The sequence below is a fragment of the Lates calcarifer genome, linkage group LG2, assembly GCF_001640805.2.
Source record: "Lates calcarifer isolate ASB-BC8 linkage group LG2, TLL_Latcal_v3, whole genome shotgun sequence".
NCBI classification, from domain to species: domain Eukaryota; kingdom Metazoa; phylum Chordata; class Actinopteri; family Centropomidae; genus Lates; species Lates calcarifer.
The window spans coordinates 6,594,934-6,615,686 of NC_066834.1; the positions used below are offsets into that span (position 1 = coordinate 6,594,934).

The following is a 20,753-nucleotide window of genomic DNA, read 5'->3' on the forward strand; positions in this document are numbered from 1 at the left end:
TTACATGGTATTTTTATTGTATTGAGTAAAGATTCATTTCATCATCACAGTATTTTTTTTAATGAGAGCACGTTACATCACACTGACAACTATAGGTATGTTTATCATTTTACACACATCCAGGTACATTTGAACAACTTTAAAATTGTCTGAAATGCGCACTGTGTTTGTGTCTGAAACAGACTGAAGCCAATGAGGTTTAGAAATGTACATTCAACAGCTGAACTTCACATTTAAAATATTTATTTATTAAACAGAAATTTGGACTTAGACCTGCCCTGCAATTCAGGGCGTCAGATGACATTTAATTTCAGGGAAATAAAATTGTGATTATTTCTCTTTGTTAAGATTTAGACACAGTAAACAATGTAAGTCAGGTTTTCTGCATTTATTCAACATTTAGGTGTAACGCTGATCAAATCCACTAGATGTCAGCCTGAAGTTGTCTCTATCAGAGCTTGAGCTTTAGTACTGTTATTTCTGTTGAAGTTTGACTCTTGAGTTCTCCGCAGTTCAAATTAAACAACCCAAGCCACTTTAAAACACGTCCTACATATGCGTCTGTATCCATCTGCATACGAATGGGTCTACTGTTGTAGGCTGTGCTGAAGTGCCTTCTGAGTCCTTCAAATTTCCAAAGATTGTTTCCACTCTGAGCACACCCACTCTGCACCTGCAGGCCCTCTCAGTGTATTTTTTCCCTGGAAACTTCTGCCAAGATCCACTCTGTGTTTCCTACTTATTCTCCCTCGTATCCTGTTCTTCTGCTGAGGCCTTAAAGCACAAACACAGCTTCACTCCATGCTCACTCAGAGACGATTCATTGTTATGCAAAATGTAAATGCGTAATCACTTAAACTAAAAACTTGTCAGAATTACATTTGCCTAACACTACACCAGTCACTTTAAATCTACATACACTGCATCTACACTTTATCTGTTCATGGAGGTCAAAACAACTGTCACTATAACATCAAAGCACACCATTTATAGAAAAAATTGTTTCAACATACCTAAGTCTATTATTATTGAATTACATTTCTATTCCCCACAGGTTTACTCACCAGGAATTGGAGTGTAAGTGGTTGCACTGATTTAAACAGTGGTGGAAAGTAACTAAGTACATTTACTCAAGTACTTGCACTTTAGTTCAGAGGCAAATATTGTATTTTTTTTACTCCACCTTTACAGTTGTAGTATTGTTAATATAAAACAAAAAATGTGATGCATGATTATAGTATAATGTGATACTTAGACATTAATACCCAGGAATATATTGTAATATATCTACGCTCCTAAATGGGTTATTCTGCATAATGAGTGTATTTATAGTATATTTTGAATAGATTACTTTTACTTCTAACAGGATTTTAACTGAAGTAAAATGACTTATTACTACTGTATTTAAGCCTAAATCTGTGTGAAACATTCCTCTATAACATTAAATATCTGTGACTAAATCTGTAACATCATTAGATGCTATTTATAGAGTTTAACACTTGCTAAATCAGTGCGCTGTGTGTGTGTGTGTGTGTGTGTGGTTTGATCAGATATGACTGACAATGACCAAACAACCCACAAACTGTAGATCAGACTTTCAAATTTTGCTAAATGCTGATTGGTGTACAGTTTATGGCATACAGTGATGTCATATTCCCCTGCCGATGCCTCTGTAGCGCCCAGGAGGGAGTTGTTGAACAACATTCCTGACATACTCTTAAGCTGTGAGTGGTCACCATCTTAACTGTACCCCTCCCATCACAAATATACAGTATATGAGTTCAGATGCACACAAAACCTCTCTCTCTCTCAGATAAAACAACAAGACCGAGTGCTTTTCTTTCTGTGAGTGTTATATAGGTATATTAGATATATTAGAATTCTTCTTGCAGCGTTTTACCAAATCAGAGCAGTGTAAGCTGTATTTCACTGTCGTGGAGCTAATTTTAACAACTTTTTATACTATTGGGTACTTTAATCTATAAAAATATTTTATGAGCTCATCATAGGCCTTGTACAGAAAATCTTCATCTGCAAAGTAACTACAAACTATAAACATAATAGAGTCAACATCTCTCTGAAATATGATGAAGGCGAAGTAGAAAGTAGCAGAAAAAGAGAAACAATCAACTCCAACTGTATCAGAATTGTACATTAGTACAGTGCATTTCAAAACTGCCTGTAGATCATGATTTCTTAAATAGGCTATCTAAACTTAAAGTAAAATAAGCTAAAATAAAAACCTGGGCTTCATATTCCTGCTGAGTTTATTTGCCAATAAGATCTGAACATTAAAACTGTTGGTCTTAATGTTTGTTGTATGTTTGTCACCTTGCATCTTACCATTTTTATAAACAGATACTTTCCATACGGTAAGTGTTGCAACAGATTCTTTATGTGGATGACAAAACAGTGCAGATTTCTGTGGTTGAGCTGGCAGGACTGATATGTGAGTTTTGACACAGCTGTGCTGTGAAGACAGGCAGTCTGTGGTTACAACAATGAACAAAGACATGAGTCATACTCAATTACACATTGTCTCCTTTACAGAAAAGTAAAGACTCATCTCTCTCTCTTTCTCTCTCTCCCTCACACTCACACACACACACACACACACACACACATACAGTTGTCAGTACCAAACAATAGAAGAAAATTAAACACTAACCAAAGACCTTCCTCAAGCCAACCCACCATGGAAGCAGGAGTAATGAAATACTGTACGGTGTAATGTTAGAACAGAAGTAACACAACTGACAGATGTCCAAAACCAGTATGTTAATGTGTGTCTTGTGCATGTGTGCGTGAGACTGTTAGATAACACATGAAGGTGCTGGTTTAGCTGTTGACTCAGCAGTGATAAAAAAAGGCAGAATTACAGTGATCAAATCAAAGACATTTCAACTTATGTACACAGTCACACTGGAGCACTTAGACAAACAATATCATGTACAAATTACAACGGTCATATCACACCTCACACATAAATAGTTTGAGTTTACATATAAAAATGTTTTCATACTTTAGTACAAACATGTTCTTGGCAAGTGGCTGTTCAATACCTTAAAAGTTTATTAAAGAAATACAACATTTCAGGTTTTAGTCCCTCAGAGGAAACAGTTACTTTGTATAAACTCTATGTGTTTTATAGAAGATGAAAAGCTCCACTGACATACGGAGGCAGAGACAAAATAATGTCACTGCTTCATGAAGAAGAACCTGAATTTAGAAGTAACAAACCCCCCACTGCAAATATGGATGATATCAGGTCAGTGAGCTGTTAGCAGGATTAGTTGATACCCTCATTAGTTTAGTACTTTGTCAGTGCAGATTGCTGTTGGCACATATACTGTCAAAATAACTCCCATTAAGATAAATTCACCACTTTCTGTCTGGCACTCCTGCAATTTGGGCACTGATTATTTGGCCTCTGCATAGCTTTGTTTTCCGTCTTACGTTACTTTTAAAATTTTTAAATGTAAACTGATAAAAATCAAAAAGTTTTCTTTTTTAGCTGATAAATGCTGTCTCATGGTTTTAAACCTTACTTAAAGCAGTATTAATTGAGTTCTTGATATAATGAGGCAGCAGAACAAGCTGTAAACACAACTGACATATTATCACCGTATACATTTGTTACGGCAAACAAATTTATATTCAGCTGGCACAGATCAACACTGAAACTACTATGGAGTTGTGTTTCTGTCCACCTGATGGATTAAGTCCAATATTTGCCCTTTTAACTCTGTTTTAGTCTCCCTGCAACTTTTGAGTGAAATATGAGCCTCTTTGAACTATTAAATGCTAGTTCAGCTAGCCTCTAACTGTGTCTGTCCGCCCTTTGGTGGTGAGAGGGTAGAGTGTAGCCAGTTTATTAGAGCACTTTTGCTGAAAACATCTGCCTGCTGCAGCAGGAAACAACACTGATGAGAGTTGTGAGCCAAAACAGCAAATTTGTGGGCGGTGAAAACAAAATAACGAGCTGTAAGATTCTACAATGCTCTATGGAACTGAAGGGAGTCAGACGATTATTTGTCACCACCAGTCACATCTTTCACATTACATATAGTCATCTGATCCATTCAAAAAAATATTAAAAATTATCTTAACAGAGCAGAAAGACGCTGAGTGGAATAGTGTGTGCTCTCCAGCCTCACGCTAGTGCTAGCTTGATTTCCAGAGCTTGCATATTGTAGGTTTAATGTGATTTTAAAGCGTTACTGTCCTTTTCCATGAGGTGTTCACATTATTATGTCCCTCCTCCCTGTAGATACATATTAAATCAACATTTGGTAATGTTGGTTACTACCTCCAGCTTTAGTTAACATTGCAGTGTCCTTGTGAAAACCTTCTGAATTAGGCACTTTAGTCCCTGAATATGTTACTGAACAACACAGTGTGTGTATTGTCATACAACTGAAGCTACAGTATGTCCTTTACAATAATGGTGTTGTCATATACCTTCTATTCTACAACTGAGCTTTATAAATGAAGATATCCCATCAAATGGAAATGAATGGACTCATTGTGCCAGAAGCGTAAAGTAAGTCTCTCTGCTTCAGAGCCTTTTATAAAGGGACGAGGGGAGACCAACAGTGTCCTGCTCTGAGAGACAGCCCAGGTCATACACCAAGCCCGCATTAGTTCAACATTAGTCCAGCTGAGATATATATGAGGCAGCTGGTGACAGAAACTGAGCGGTGACTTCATCACTCAGTGACGTCACAGACAGAAAGCCCCAGTAACAGTCTCAATAATAAAAGCGTATCTGTTGTTCATTTCTTCCACTGATTCAGCTTTCCACGCTCAAAGTCAATTCCATCATCTTGTATCAGCTCATGTGCACTTCCTGTAGAATTTCACGGACATATGCCCTGTCTGCTCGAAGATTTCAGTCTCTGTGGCTTTCAGTCAATCAGACGATGAGGGAATCTCGGCTGAGAAGAGTGCTCTGGTGAGGATAAAAAGGGTCAGCAATCAAAATAACAGCAGAGAGTTTACACAAAAATATTAAAACATAACATGTTCAATGTGGAGTGAGACAGCATAGAGGCAGTGGACATTAGCCAAACAGGGTTATTATGGTGAAGTAGAACCTGGGACAAACTGCATTTCAACTTTTTTTTTTTTTTAAACTGTTTGCAGATTTGTTTTAAGCTTCTCCTTCAGGCCAGAGACACTGATTCATCAAATCATTTTGTACAGGAATTCTTTGATGTTGAATACCATTTTGACCCAGGTTTGTCAGGGAGGAGACAACCAGTTATGATGTTACAAAGAGTAATTGGATACAGAACAGAGTATTCTACCTAGTTTTCACTCTGGTAGCCTCTGAACCTGACCTGTCAAAGGTACAACAACAACACTTACTATAGGCCTACAGACCTTATTTATACTGAAAGTTTCTCAACCTTAGAAGTGAGATCCCATGTGGGAACGATTACATACTGATGATATAATGTTTTAATAACAACAGGTTTGAAATATATCATCTTCTCTGTACAATACATTTGGAGCTCCCTTCACACTTTGTTCATGAAAATTTTGGGACATACAAATGGTTGAGAAAGCGCTCTGCAATGCAAACAGCAACAACACTGGTTAGCTGCACTCGCTCACATGGTGCTTGTCTGACCACAACACATCACAGATGTACTTAAAGATATCTTAAATGAATAATTCAATTCCTTCACACCATCTTGAAAAGAGGATAACATTGACTAAAGAACTTCCAGTTAAAGAGTGTGTATGACAGTAGATGCTTGTCTTTGATCTTTGCATGCATTTTAAAGTATGTTGACTGATGAGCTAAGCCTCTCCTGGCTCACTTCATGAATGGCCATAGGATGCCCTTTTTGACCAAACAGTTAAAGAAACTTTGATGAGCTAAACTCAGGAACTCAAGTCCTTTTTATGCATTCCTATTTGCATTTCCACTGCTTTTGAAGGACCATGAGGATGAGGGAAATGAGAAATCATCAGGACTATTATACAGAGACTAAATTGTATCCCTGGTTTAGTTCCTGAGTTCTTCAAAGGGTTCTTGGACCCCTGGGATAGTTCTCTGATGGAAACTCCCTAATAGACTCCCTTAAAGGCAGGGAAAGTCAAAACTGTTGTTAAATACTCAGTGTTAAATACTCTATAGTTAGTTTTTAACTAGTTTTCAATTACTACAGAGGATGCTATTCACTACTGTGAGGTGCTACTCAGTGCTGTCGCTGCGAATTAGCATAACCACCTACCAATAATTTATGGGCTTAAATGTAACTCACCACTTTCCGGGATTTGTCTCTGGGTTCTTCTCTACGACCAGGGAGGGAATGGGCAGGAGGCTGAGAGGAGCGTGTGTTTGTGGGGAGTGGCCGTGGAGATGGCCTGTCAGTTCTGCTTCGCTCTGTGTCTGAGTAAGGGGGCAGTGAATCTGCCTCGGGCCTGTTACTAGGTGAGCGGCTGCAGTGCCGACTAGATTCCCCACTGCTCTTTTTTGAACTGCCCTTTGAGGGTGTGTCTGAATCTCCCTCACCCCGGGCTCCACTCTTCCCCTGGCCAACCCCACGCAACTTAGCTTTTCGCTCCAGCAGGCTGTTCAGGAACGTGCTATCGTAGTCCTTCTCTTGAGAGGACGTTGATGGCGGACTGACTCTGGGAGGAGGTGGAACAGGACGCTCACTATCCCAAGTGCCTCTCCTCTTTTTGGGTGAAGGTAGTGGGCTTATATTGTGTGCATTTTTCTTGTTCCGTCTAGGGTGATCTTCACGGTCCCTGCTGCTGTCTTCGAGCTCATTGTCATCACTATGGTAATGCTGAGGTGGAGCATCGCGGTAGGAGGGATATCGACTGAACTCCAGAAACTCCATCTCATAGTCTCCCCGTTCTTCTTCCCTCCTCTCTGCCCCTCTGCCTCCTCTTTGCTTGTAAGAAGCAGCAAACTCCTCTAGCTCCTCCAGTGAGCCGGTGCGTCCTGCAGTACGGTATGTCTTTCTCTGCAGATGTTCTGAACGTGGGTTCCACCTACACACAGCACGAGGCCAAGAGAGGACAGAGTATAGTGTGTGTTTGTATGGGTGTGTATGTACTGAATCTGTGCATTCATTCAGAGGTGTCTGTACCTGTTGTGGCTGTCCTCCTCGTTGTGGTTCTGCTGCTGTTGATTACGGCCAAGCCTGCGTGACTGTGAGGAGGACGGAGGGTCGTCGCTGTACCGTCGCGGAGGAAGAGGCTCGTCCTGGCACCGCCGGGGCTCTGAGTTGGGGTTGTCACGATAATGCTGGGGTGAAGCTGGGTTGTCGCGGTAACGCTGTGGCTCCGGGCTGTGGTTGTCACGGTGGCGCTGGGATTCAGGCTGAGGGTCGTGGTCTGGGATGGTGGGCAGAGCTTTCTTCTGGATGTTTCGGTATGTTTGGCGGAAGCCGGTTTCTCCCTCATGAAGTGAGCTCAGCTCAGACAGACTACAGGCTGTACAGTTCAAAATGAAATGATTAATCAATGAAGAAAGATTGAGGATAGACATAAACAATTGAGATTTTTTTTCATAAAAGAAGCCACTGCAGATGAAGAAAGTCAGAGTTTCTTGCATAGTATTGGATTGAGAATTGTTCTTTCAGGTAAGTGGGCATGCATACCTGCTACTGTATCACAGCTGAACTACAGGAAATTATATACAGAAAGCTTGAGTGCAGAGAGGCATGCCAAGATGATTTCAAGGAAATAAAAAGCCAAAAAGATGATACCAGCAGAAAAAACAGTAGAGCATGCAGTCTCTATTCATTGAAATCCACTGAGAAATCTTGAGCGATTTTTAAGAAAGCCACAGGGATGGGTTTATGAGGCTTACACTGGTGGCTGATGGACCTGGCAGGGTTGAAGTGAGCCAGTTGTTTCTCTACATATTGTAGCACCCTGAGAGAGTCCTGATCCTGAGGTGTGGGCACGCGGTAGGGAACCCCTACAGCATGCATCGGCACTGGAGATACACACTTGACTCATGAGCATACAAACTTCTGTTTGTCTTTGTGTTTGCGTGTTGATTGTGGTTTGAGGACCTAACTGGTGTTTGTTTTGCACATTTTATGGTTCAATACTTTATTTGGTTATGGATATTTTCTTATAATTCTAAAAACAAAGACTCACTTCACTAAAACAGAGTTAAGACCTCACCTGCTGTGAGTAGGCTGCCATCTGAGGCGGGGATAGAAGACATCTTGTCCACTAGGGAGGGGGGAGCGATAGGGACCATGGTCGGGACACCAGAGACAAAGTATGGAGGGTAGGCAGGTGTCTGAGGGGTGGAGGTGCCTGTCTTTATACCCTTACCTGCCTCGTACACTGAAAAACCAGCACACAATCCCATTCAGACTTTTCCAGATACACATACTCCTTTCAAACAGCATCAGTATTCTCTCCTCTGCTTGTATGTGTTTATACTCACGGTGTCTGGGGCAGCAGCATGTGTCGGGGCAACACCAGCAGCTGACGTAGCAGCAGCAGGAGTGAGGACAGCACTGACACCAACAAACCCCAACCAACAGCAGGAACAACACACTGCCCAGCGCCACCGCCGACACAAACACCCATTCTGGAAGAACACACAACACAGAATCCTGCATATAAATACCAACATATATGAGCACATAAATAGCTTGACTTGATCACTGTGTCTTTAAACTTGGCTTGAAAAAACAGATTTATTTAACAGTGCACTCCTACAATGTTACTGGAATCACAATAGACAATCAATAAAAATAAAAACTGGATCGGAGATACATTCCACACATAAACTCCACACATTCTTCTTTTGTGTCAAAACCTGGCACCTACATTACCCATAACCCACTGAAAATTTGTTTAGAGAATTGGGGTGTGCTATGGCAGTAGTGGCTAATGTAGTCTCCAGCTGTTAGTCTCAGGCAGAGGAGGGGAGCAGGCTGCAGAAATCTGATAAGCTCGTTTTATTCTAACTCCACACCAGCAGATTATTTTCATTTTCTTCAGACCTAAATGACCCTGCAGGTAATTAATCAGATTATGCACATATATAGGGCATAACAAAATTAGCAGACTTCTTTAAATCTATTTGTTTTTCAGGGTTATCTTCCTGTTTTTCCTCTGCACAGTATGCATTTCCTGTAGAAAAAGGATGTTAAAGTTATGGGACATCAGCTGGAGAAAAGAGGCTGGTATGTGTCTTCTATTACTGGGACTTTTTATTTACTTGTGTATGTATGTAACAAATCAGAGCAAATCTTAACTACAATATGAGTTGTAACAAAAAATATGAGTATTAGAGAGTAGAAGTGATATAACAGATAAACTACATGAGTCTATAGGGACAAAGGAGAGGAAAGGGAAAGAGAGGGCAGATAAGGAAATCTTCAACAATGTAAAACCAAGGACATCATTGTCTCTCTCTCACACACACACGGAGACATAGACACCAAAAACAAACTCACACACAGGAAACCTGTTTTTACCACAGGAAGGAAAAGGACAGTTAAGGTTGCTCTGTAAGATACTGAAGATTTGGCTGTTACAACTAAATAATCTTGTAATGTAATCTCATTTGCAACCATTATGACCCCTACACACACACACACACACACACACACACACACACACACATATCAGGGTTGTACCAGTACATTTACAGTACAGAGCACTGTGGGAGTCGATGTGGACAACAACATGTAACACTAACACAAGAGATAAGCTCGCAGTAACCATTCTAGCTGAATGATTCATACCAAGTCATTTAGGGAGCTACTTCCAAACAATCCATCTATTCATTTATCATTTCCCACAAACTCTGTGATAATTAAATATGTATTACAGGAATTCAATGTGACATAAACAAACGTCCCTCCCTCTTGATCACTAAGTTTTAACTGGGTAGTGTCCAAATGATGTGAGATGACACGCTAACCACAACCATAAATAACTGTAATGACCATAATAGCTGTTTTCCAGCACAGCTCATCTTTGTGGGAGCAATGGCCAGCTCACTATCTGACGAGTTTGGCTCAGACTGCTGAGTTAAAAACAGTTCTGAACTCAACTCTGTCAAAGCCTCCTTATAGCTGAATCCCAAACACCTGCTGATGTGAGAGGAGAACAGGTTAGCCAGTATCAGAGCTGTTAGCACAGGAACCATTAAACATGGTGGGGAAAATCTCTTTATCAGACTCTGTATGTTCTTTCTAAATTTCCTATATTTAGAAATCCAATAACCTGATCTACTACCATCCAAATGGTTCCTACACCCATGTTTTGAGCAGTTAGTAGTAGCTGTTAGTATGAATGGAAGGAATCAGGTGAGGGGGAGAGCACATTATGCCCCTACCTGGCATAATCTTCAAATCAAAGTCTGGCAGAAGATCTTCAGGAACACCTGAGAAACCTGTAGAGAGATAGAGGAGAGGAGAGGAGAGGAGAGGAGAGGAGAGGAGAGGAGAGGAGAGGGAATGGGGTTGATATAAATTGGAATGATTGATTCAAAGAAGTTACCGCTGCAGCAGCATGCATGAGGAGACAAGGCAGACAAAAACAAAGAGAGATACAGAGAGAGAATGAGAAAAAGATAAACAGATAAATAGAGAGAGAGAGTTGGCAGGTCAACAGCAGCATGCATGAGAGGACATTCTGGTCTTGTTCCAGTATGACTGCATATCAGAGTACCTGACTGATGATCTGATTTCTGATATCAAAAGCTGTAAGCTGTTATCAGTCTGATAAGAAGACAGACTGGAACATGAATCAATCTCATGAAGATAACATGACAAACAGGCAGGGGCTGTGAGCGATGTTACATGCAGAGCTGCAAAAAATCATAGGTGGGAACATTCCTCATGTCCAGAGCCAGAAAAAAACTAAAACAATCTGCAGATAAAAACTTTCCTAAAGCATTTTCTTTTTCTCTCTGTTGTCTGGCCAGTGAGGAGCGTGACTCTTGGATGAGAACATCAGGATCATAAGTAGAGACGCATTCCGGCTGTCCATTTTAGATCTGTTTCCCAGTCATCATAATACCCAGACTCATTAAGCCCCAACACTACCAACTCCCTTGTCAAACATTTTACCCGCCCTCGATAACTTTTAATATTGTTGGTAGATTATTTCAGCTGTAGCTGATTAAAGTTCATTTCATCAGCTACAACTAAAACTTTTATCTGTTGCATAATGTACTCTCTCCAAGCTGCTGATTGTACTGTGTGAAAAACTGTTTCTTAGTAAAAAAGTGTGAAACGTCTAAAAGGTTTAAATCCCAAAATGTTGATTAAGGTTAAGACAGATTACTTCTAGACATAAACATGTGTTTCAGGAAAAGAAAAGAGAAACACCTGTCAATTGTTGTTCCCTGGTATCTTGCTAGTGTTATGTCTCCTTTCATTTTTTTCCTTTAAAAACTGCTTTAGGGGAGTCCACACAAGATCAACAGATGTCTGAATAAGCATTAAGATGATAGATGAGGGGCAGTGTGTCACAAGCTGGTGCAAAAATGTGCATGAGTGTGTTTTGTTTGGGTGCATATTTCCATGTGACCTTGAAAAGTTGAAGCTTTGTGAAAAGTGAAAAAGATACTGGTGTTTTACTGTTGACAGTACAATTATCGTGGAGAGGAGGAAAGGAGCGCTCAGCATGAGTGAGAACTACTGCAGGAACAGAGAGCAAGCTGGACTGTCTTGACCTGACAGAGCACATACCTCACTTTAGTATCTTTCTGGAAGGCTAAATGTGTTCTTTGCTGGATTTGAAAACAGAAAGAAACCTATTATGTTTACTGAGAAGCAGCTGAATCACCACATGAATTCAACAACAAATAAATACTGAAATTTACATTATGGGCATTTCAGGCACCTCTAATTTTATATTTTATCTGTTTCTTTGTCTTCTGTCTCCCTCTTTCTCAAGCAGTTCAAGGCAGCTCACTTGAGAAGTTCCCACTCACTCATGAATTTGCCTGCAGGCTGGTGATTCACCAAGATTTACTTTCAAATATGTTGGGATTGCTTGTTTTACCCTATACGGGGATCCAAGCGGCTGGTGTTTGTATATTGCTGCATATACTCCTTTTGAAGCTCCACAGAGAGGGCGTATGGTCAGACACAGACACACACAAGATTTGGATCATTTGCAAGTAGTTTCTGTTCTACCAAAACAGCAATGACAGATGAAGGCAGACTGGAGGAAAGCAGATATTTTGCCTACTTTTATCTGCCACTTAGTTCTCAGACGTTCACATCAGTAGAGTGTCTCACATGGTGTCATCCTATGCTCAGCTGTCCCTCCCCCATGTCATTAAATCTTCCCTGTCTTCTTTTCTGTGAAGCCCATTTGCTAAAAAGACAAAGGAGCCCCCGATTCCATTCGCTGTGGCCCCAACTGTTGTTATGGAAACACATCAAGTGCCTCAAATGCTATATTAGCTAAACCAAGGTGGATTTAAGGTCTCTCATGCCAGGTTCAAGACTGCAAAGGGCAACTCATGCAGGAAAATCAAGCCATGATCATTCGCCTGTAGTGTTTTCCCTTCCTGTCATTATCCGTAACATACTATCATACTAAGCCCGTGTCCAACCTTTACCAGGCTTCAGAATGCACTGAAGTCTTTGCAAACTGTAAAAGCTTATCGTCCAGTCCTTGTATGTGTATTTGTGTGCGTCTGTGTATTTTTGTGCACACACATAAGTCTCTGAGTGCCAGCCAAACAAAAGTCCTGCCTCAGAGTGAATTAGGGCACCAAGAGCCACATAGCCTCTCAGCCGTTGCCATGGTAACATTTGTTGTAACTGAACACAGAAAAGTAGACTTTCACTGTAACACGACACATTACAGACAACACAGAATCCACAAACACACACACCCACACACACATACATACTGTACAGAGATGTGAGTGAAATATTGTTATTATTCTGCAGTAATTAAGCTTCATTGCCTGACTCTATATATTAACATACAGTATGAGTTGCTACATATAAGGCAAGACTGCCTGAGAAGTGCCACAGCTTGTTATAAATCATCTCATTAATGAGCTTGTATTATGCTGGTGATGAATAGGCCAGCTTATAAAGGCCTTTGTTTGTAAAATTTATTGTAAATGATGTGTGTGGCGGGATGTCTATGAAAGTGACACTGCAGAGTGTTGTCTGCAGTCTAATATTGTACAGAACAGGGTGATGGGAAACTGCTAGAATCAGTGACTCAGTAACACATTGTTTCTGTTGGTCTACCTTGTAAATTTTCAATGATGGAAACACACTGCATACTTTAATACATATCAGTGAGACAAGGAGGAGATATTAACAGAGTGTGACTGAGCTCTTAGGTTTTTTGTTTTTTTTTTCAAAACTAAAATCCTTTATAATAGGCATGTTGGGAAAGTAGTAGCACCTTACCCAGAACCAGCAGCTCCACAGAGGCTTCGTTCTGTCCCTCTAGATCATCAGATATGACCACTTTGCAGATGTAAACTCCACTGTCTCCCCACTGGACCTCTCCTATTCGCAGGTCTGCCTCTGTATGAGAAAAAGGAAAGAGTTAAAAATGAGAAAAAAATGAGTTTGTAACCCTTTAAAACACTTTCATATTCATAATAATATTCATGATTCAATTTACACCCACATGTGAACATCTCATTCCAAAATCATGGGAACTAATCTGCTGCTATAACATCCTGAATTCCCCATGGAAAGACTTTCCACAAGACTTTGGAGCCTGGCTGCAGGTATCTGCTTCTATTCAGCTACTGGAGCAGTAGTGAGGTCAACCACTGATGCTGGGTGACAAGGCCTGGCACTCCAGTTCATCCTGAAGGTGCCAGATGGGCTGAAATCGGGGATCTTAGTAGGCTAGTTAAATTTTTCCACACAGATTAGCCAAAAAATGGTCAGTTGGCTGACTGCCACCAGCTTATATAGTGCAGCCAGACCAGGTGGGCTGAACCTCTCTGACAACCAAACTCCACCCGTCAGGCTCCTGTACAGAAAGGCCTGCTTGGAGGGTTGTCGCAGAACAAAGGTGTCCACATACTTCTGGCCACGTTGTGTATTTGTGATCATTCAGGATGATGCATAAAGTTACAATCCATTAGTTCTTTTATATTCATGGAATCAAGATTTCATGTGACTGAAAAACCATGTAAACAATTCAAATATAGTTTGGCCTCATGGTCAAACACACAATACTAGGTTGCTGGCTCCATTGTAAGGGGGTCAGACATGTAAATACAGCAGGAAATGGGTTGTATAATTCACTTCCTTTTCCTGTAAGCCAGGGAAGGGAGAGGAGAGAGACAGACCTACAAAACCGCACCACAGTGGCCAGTCTCATGCAGCATACCATGGTTTATTTTAATAATGTCTATTTTCATTTACAGCTATTTTGTAATAAAATTAAACACATTTTGGTTGTTTTTCTTCATGTTGGTCTAGTTAAACCACCAACTTTTAAATGGCCATAAATGCAAGTGTGTGTTGATTTGTCTGTGTTAACCATGTGATTAACAGACCCCTGCCACCCACCCACCCCCTCCAGTGCGTGCTGGGACAGACTCCAGCCTCCCTGCGACCCTGAATAGGATTACATGGGTTTGGATGACTGGGCGTCTCTAAAGGCAACACAGTCGAAGCTTTCACTTTTTTGTCCATTTTACAACATCACTACACCAACCTGGTTCAGGACAGAAGGTGTAGAGGTACAGAAAAAGAGAAAGAAAAGCCTTCCGCTGAGAGAAAACGAGAGCGCGGATGGTGGGATGTGGAGAGATCTAGAGGGTAAAAATAAAAGAGGGACATTGAAGTACATCAGAGGGAAAGGAGTGAGAGGTCAGGATGAATGAGAGGACAGCATGAAAACCATCTCTTTTGTCTGTGTTCCTGGCTGGTGAAGAGAAGGTTGATTCTTCACCAGCCAGTTAGAGCTCCATAAATCTGAGGCCTGCAAACAAGGCCACCACTCTGTCAAGCACACACAGACACAGGCATGTAGGCATAAATGTGCCCCTTAGATAATCCTTGGCACGATGGTAAGACTGTAAGGAAATGTAGACCTCAGGAAAGGGGAATGGTGTGAGCACAAAGTCCTGTGGTTAATCTGTTGTAAACTGTTAAAAATATTCCATTAGAGCCCAACCACACTGTATTTCTATGTGTCTAAATTCCATTTCAGGATTATCAGTGAGATACATTTGGCAATGATGATCTTTTATACTTATTTCACATGTCTTAACTGCTGTATTTTGTACAGTTTCTACTTACTTATATTCCAGTGTTCACTAGCCAGCAATCACTAGCAATTAGTGATTTCTGGCTTGATGGGTACTAGATTTGTCCTTTTTCTTCTTCCCTCAGAATCAAACCTCCCATCTGTAATATCTCACATCACACTCTTTCTTCACTGTAGCATTTGCAAATGACAGTTAATGGTGGGTATTAATTTATATATTTCTTCTGAGTTATATAACCTGATTGTACTGAAAGCTCAGTAAAGTTTCCAGTAAAGCCTCCCCTCCTCTACATGTGCTAAGAGTCTCTCTGAATTCACTTTGAGCATTTATTTGTGTGGGGAAGGGAATGCTCTGATTTACAGCTTTCATAAAACTTTGCCAGGCTTGGCAGTAGAAGAAATAAGAGCATTAGTTTGGATCAATATGTTACAAAAAACCCAGGGAAGGTGCTTGGACTTGGTCTCATAGCGCAGCTGAAAGTTTCTATCTCTGTTACTTGTTATCTCTTTAATGTCTTAAGTCTTTCTTTTGTTGTTTTTCTCTATTTTTCATTCTTCTGTAAAGCACATTGTGATACAGTTAATGCAACGTGCAATGCTTAAAAACTGCTTCAGCCATCACGTGTCCAGTATTTGGCTTGAGCACAGCTTGCCGACTGCAAAGAAGTGAAGTGAAATTCCATCTAAAGTTAGCGAGCTAAAGTTCAGTCTGTAACACTAAAGAAATATATTGCTGCTGTGTTTTGATTTCAGGTAACTTTCAGCATGGTCATCAAAAAACCAGAACCAGAGATGTAAGCAGTGCCGCAGAAGTCTTACTGTTGATAATGGAGATGTCTCTGTTCTTGTAGTACTCTGACAGTGTGATTGAGGAGCCCGAGATGGAAGCCACAGTTCGGACCGTTCGGCTGTTGTCAGAGCAGTCGAGGTAGCTAGCTGTCATCCCCGTCTCATACCCTCTGCTGGCTCCTCCGGTTCCACCCGACAGCCCACCTCCTCCCAGGCCTCCACCCAGGTTGTCAGGAAAGCTGAAGGAATCCCGCGTGCGGTCGCGGCAGTACGACTTGTACACCCACTGTACCACGGGGGTCTGGGTGGACACACTGGTGTACTGACATGGCAGAACCACTGACTGGAACAGCACAGCATACCTCTTCTCATCTCTCACATACACATGAACGCCCAAGCAACAGGGAGGGAGGACGCCTGCGGAAGGATAGGGAGATAATGATGAAGGATCAGTAAAGTGTGAAAGACGGAGAAGTTTAGAAAAAAAAACAGATAAAGCCAGATAATCATTACATTCATTGTGTTCGCTGAACTCTGGAACTGGTTTAATCAGTGATTAAGACTGATTATTTGTGTGGGATGGAGACAACAACACATCTATTTTTGGTCTTCAAGAGTTAAAGAGGAGGCTCAGAGGGCGCATGTTGGCATTCTAAAAACAACAGGAAGTTAGTTACAGTAGTTTGGCCCGCTGATTTGGCCCACTCACCAACAACATGAACAGTTGCAGCAGATGCAGTGGCTGTGACACACAGCTTATGGAGGAAGCTTTGGTATTTTAGCAACCAATTACCACTATTGTGTCTGAACTGAACAACTCCTCTCTTCTGAGTCATAACTGAGTAAAGTCTGTATTTGATATGACACAGCCATTTTAAGATACATTGTTACATACACTTTCCAGTGATATCATCATCTCAGATGTCCATCTCAAATTCAATGATTAGAAATCATAGAAAAAGAGATTCCTTGGAATCCCAGAACTAGCCCGAGAATCATCATGTTTTCTTCAGTATCAAAGTAATCCTTGATAGATGACTGTAACCACGGTGTACTGTAAACATGAACACACTTTCAATGGTGCCAATTTGTTTGTGGGGTGTCTCAATTTTGTTGTCTCAGTTTTGTCAGCAGGGAGGCCCACTGTGTCATACTTTGAAAACCCCTGGCACACCACAGATCTGGCAGCCAAAACAGGTTTCAGTAATAACTGGGGTGTGTAATGAGGGGGATTAAGGACTACTACAGCAACACACAATGATTCAGATGCTCAGTCGAGTTGAGGTCTACAGAGACACCTACTCCTGTCTGTTCACTTTAAAAATATCTCACATACTTCATATACTACACAAATCATATATGCCTCACTGCCTGATGGAAAGCACAACTTTTATGAATTTGATGACATGTTTTTATTTTTCTTATAGTTGGAATTGAATGAATCATCGTGCAGTCCGGCAAGATAAACAAACAGCTGGCTGAGACTGTTTGAGTTGCTTCTGCTCAGTGAAATCTGACTGTGAGCTGAGCTGACCTGAGGTTGTTTTGGAGCCTCTGAAGCTGCAGGACTCTGGGTCACATGACAACCAGGAGCTTGAGCTCAGCAGTTCAACAGCAGCCCGCACTAGAGAGATGACCATGTCTAAAAAACACGCCCACACACACACCCTGAAACATCTGTGTGTGTTGCTGCTGTGCATGTGTGTGAGTGTGTGTGTGTTTTTCTGGCTAAACCTGGAGGTGTGACTGAACTGGAACAGTGAACAGGGATGAGGTTAGGGATGAGAGCGGGGGCACCTTTACTTAATCCAGACCAGGCCAGTTCACAGAGCATTGTTTTCTTTCTGTTACAAATGTTCTGTTGCCTGGTGTCAGTGAACTGATGGAATTAATTAAGAGAATCTCCTTCTCACTGTTTCTGAATTTTCACAATGACTTACATCCTGACACTTCTATTAGAAAACATCACATACCTAAACATTCAGTACTAACTAGTGTTGCAATAATTGGTTAAGTGGATGTATGCCTCTGCCAACCAGTCCAGCTGCAGTTAATTAGCATATGAATTCTTGAGTTATGGCCAAAAAAAACATGAATGAGGACACAGTGACCTTGACCTTTGACCTGTGAGCACTTAATTCTAAATTCATCTTTGAGTCCAAGTGAACAAATTTCCTAAACGTGTCTCTCACACCTTGCATGCTTTTATTCTTCCAACCAGTGGATAATGGTATTCTTTGTGCCATCTGAGGTCAATTTGGTTTTACAGAAAAATAAGTCTGAGATTTGGGTGGAGTGGTGTGCATTTTGATAAAGAAAACCGAGCATCATTTCAGACCACAGCAAATCAGGCTGACTAAAACATAAATTCCTCAGGGAGGAATTTACTCTGACCGGAACAAAAAAAGCCAGGAGGCTGGTGTTCCTGGGATCACAGGCTGTGGGGCGATCTGTGCTTTATTAGTTTTCAGAGAAAGCCACCCTGAGAGGAGAAAATGCAGGCAGGAGGAGGAGAGGAAGGATGACGACTGTTGTTATACTGTACAGAGGAACCTGGTTTCAGATGTTAGCATCAGGCAGATGTGAAAGCAGAATAAATGTTTTGCAAACATATTTGCTTTCATGATAGAAAACAAAATACCAGAAAACAGTTTGAAAATCTACTGTCACTGATTCATCATTACACTGGTAGAGCTGTCTTGCATGGAAATAGAGAAGTTATGTGCTCTTAAGTAAACCTATGATAAAACTCTTAAAAATGTAGTGTAATTAGAGTTACAGCGGTAGTCATGTGAAATAAATGCCAAGCATTTACATTTATTTCCCCTTTTCATTATTATTTCTGGGCATATCTGATGAATCAGTCAGCATTAATAAGCAGCAGAAAATGGATGGATGACCAGATTAATAGACTAATCAATCAAAAATATAACTATTTAATTAAAGGTCACAGGTCTGGAGTAATAGCACTGCATTCTCCAGCTAGGTTTTGCTAGAATGACATACAAGAACATTTTAATCAAGACTTTTAAGGAAACCTAGGGTAATTTTAAATTCTTACGTTTTTTTCGGTTTTATCCTATCCCACATTAGCTGTGGATCCAACCTTCCACTAGTACTTTATATGCATCCGCTGTGTGTTTTTCCGTTTAAAATGTATTTTTTGAGGTAGAAGTGAGTTATTTAGTCTCTCCAAACTAAATGCAGTGGTAAAGTGTCATTTCACTCAGAAACCTAATTAAATTTGTCTGAAGTTAGACCTCCTAATCCACAACCCCCAAAGCTTCTGGTCGGATCATTCACACATGACTAAATACAGTGTAACAGTTGACTGCAGCACAGCTAGCATACCAGACAAAAAGCCATAAAACCAACCAATATGTTTACAGTTTTCTGTGTTAAATCATAAGAAACCGAGCTTTAGAGATGTATAAATGCCTGGGGTCTCTGACAGAATTTAAAAAATCACCGACACCTGTATAATAAAGAAAATAATCATTCACGTGGGAAGAAAAGTTTGAATCCAACGTTAAATGTTGAATCCGTCTCAACACAACAGGCCCAGTCATTGATAAAGTAGTGGAGGTTAGTTTACTCATCTGTAGTTACGTTAGCTCAACGTTTCCGTTACTCCAAACTCAAACCTGTATCAACAACCTGTTACACCACTTTTATACAAACTGGATTCCATCTTTACTCTCTGTTCATCTTATCTTACCTGTTACACAAACGATAAAAATCCAACACTTCGGCGTCAAAAACATTTTCCAAATCCAACAGGTGAATTTCATTTAAAAAAAAAAAAAAAAGTTTTCTCGTCTCTTTCGCTCCGTCCCTGAACGATGTTTGAGTCCCCCAAAGTGAGACAGTTAACTGGCAGATAACGGGACCAGTGTCAAGTGCTTCAAAATTAATTTCAGAACGTCCGGTAACGACTTTCAAAATAAAGGCATTCTTTACGCTTATTAAGTTAGAAAATGGGTTTCGTGAAGATATTTATAAAGTCTGTTGTCTGCCCAGATATTTTACTTAAGTATGATTTCTGATGAGAGCCCTACTGATATCATTCCACCTTTACTCACACTGAACAATTAACAATGAATTCGGTTACTTACCAGGGCCAGGTTTAGGAACTTTTGAAACGAGGTTGTCATCTGTATTTTCTAGTGTCTGTTTGTGGCCGTTTTGTATGTATTTCTGGTCATTTTGTATCACGTGACTGTCCATTTCTTGGTAATCGTTTTACATCATTTTATGCCATTTAGCTGCCATTTAGCTGTTTTTGGACCTTTCAGTTGATTTGCGTCTCCTGGTCGCTGTTTGGCGTTTCATTTCGGTCGCTTTGAGTCTTTCGTGGTCCCTCTCTCTGCCTCTCTCTTTGTAGTTGGTTCGAGTGTATACTTGTTTTGCATCTCTTTGCAACCGTTTTTGGACAGACTCTTTACCCACGCGTGCTAACAATCTATTCAGAGAGGCGTTTTGATGCTAATAACTTCACTTCTCTTATTTTGAAATCCAAATGTCCACATATCCGGTACTAGTTCAGCAGTTCTTTACGCAGGAGGGTGGAAGTCTCCTTCTAGAGACAATGGATGGCGGTGGTGATGGAGGGAAGCGGGAGGGTGAGGGAGGGTCTGAAAAATAGTGAGGATTTGTTTAACTATTAAACCATACATATTTAGTTTCAGACATGAATGAAACATAATGGTAAAATATGATATTAATTAATATTAATACAACAA

The 20,753-nt window shown here is 40.7% G+C and overlaps 1 protein-coding gene across 4 annotated transcripts; it reads right to left on the reverse strand.

The window, feature by feature from the left end:
- Positions 1-2,377: 2,377 nt before the first annotated feature.
- Positions 2,378-20,419, reverse strand: LOC108887953 (immunoglobulin-like domain-containing receptor 2). Of its 4 annotated transcripts, none has more exons than XM_018683688.2 (10): positions 20,127-20,415; positions 16,042-16,428; positions 13,395-13,514; positions 10,340-10,396; positions 8,432-8,578; positions 8,161-8,328; positions 7,838-7,966; positions 7,113-7,458; positions 6,276-7,014; positions 2,378-4,951 (listed from the first exon to the last, which is right to left on the reverse strand). In XM_018683688.2, exons 1-10 carry the CDS (start codon positions 20,236-20,238, stop codon positions 4,916-4,918), a joined length of 2,241 nt encoding a protein of 746 aa, XP_018539204.1. In that variant the 5' UTR covers positions 20,239-20,415; the 3' UTR covers positions 2,378-4,915. The 4 variants fall into 4 exon arrangements, with proteins under 4 accessions (XP_018539204.1, XP_018539205.1, XP_018539207.1 ...); XM_018683689.2 differs by lacking the exon at positions 20,127-20,415 and adding an exon at positions 19,730-19,879; XM_018683691.2 differs by lacking the exon at positions 7,838-7,966 and having other exon boundaries at positions 20,127-20,419.
- Positions 20,420-20,753: the final 334 nt, after the last annotated feature.

Bases quoted from the DNA above. Each gene is read 5' to 3' on its own strand.
- LOC108887953 (XM_018683688.2), bottom strand. From the start codon at position 20,238: ATGGACAGTCACGTGATACAAAATGACCAGAAATACATACAAAACGGC. The intron at 13,515-16,041 runs GTAAGACTTCTG...TTTCTCATACAG, and splicing joins AGACATCTCCATTATCAACA to AGGCAGACCTGCGAATAGGA. The intron at 8,329-8,431 runs GTGAGTATAAAC...CTGGTTTTTCAG, and splicing joins ATGCTGCTGCCCCAGACACC to TGTACGAGGCAGGTAAGGGT.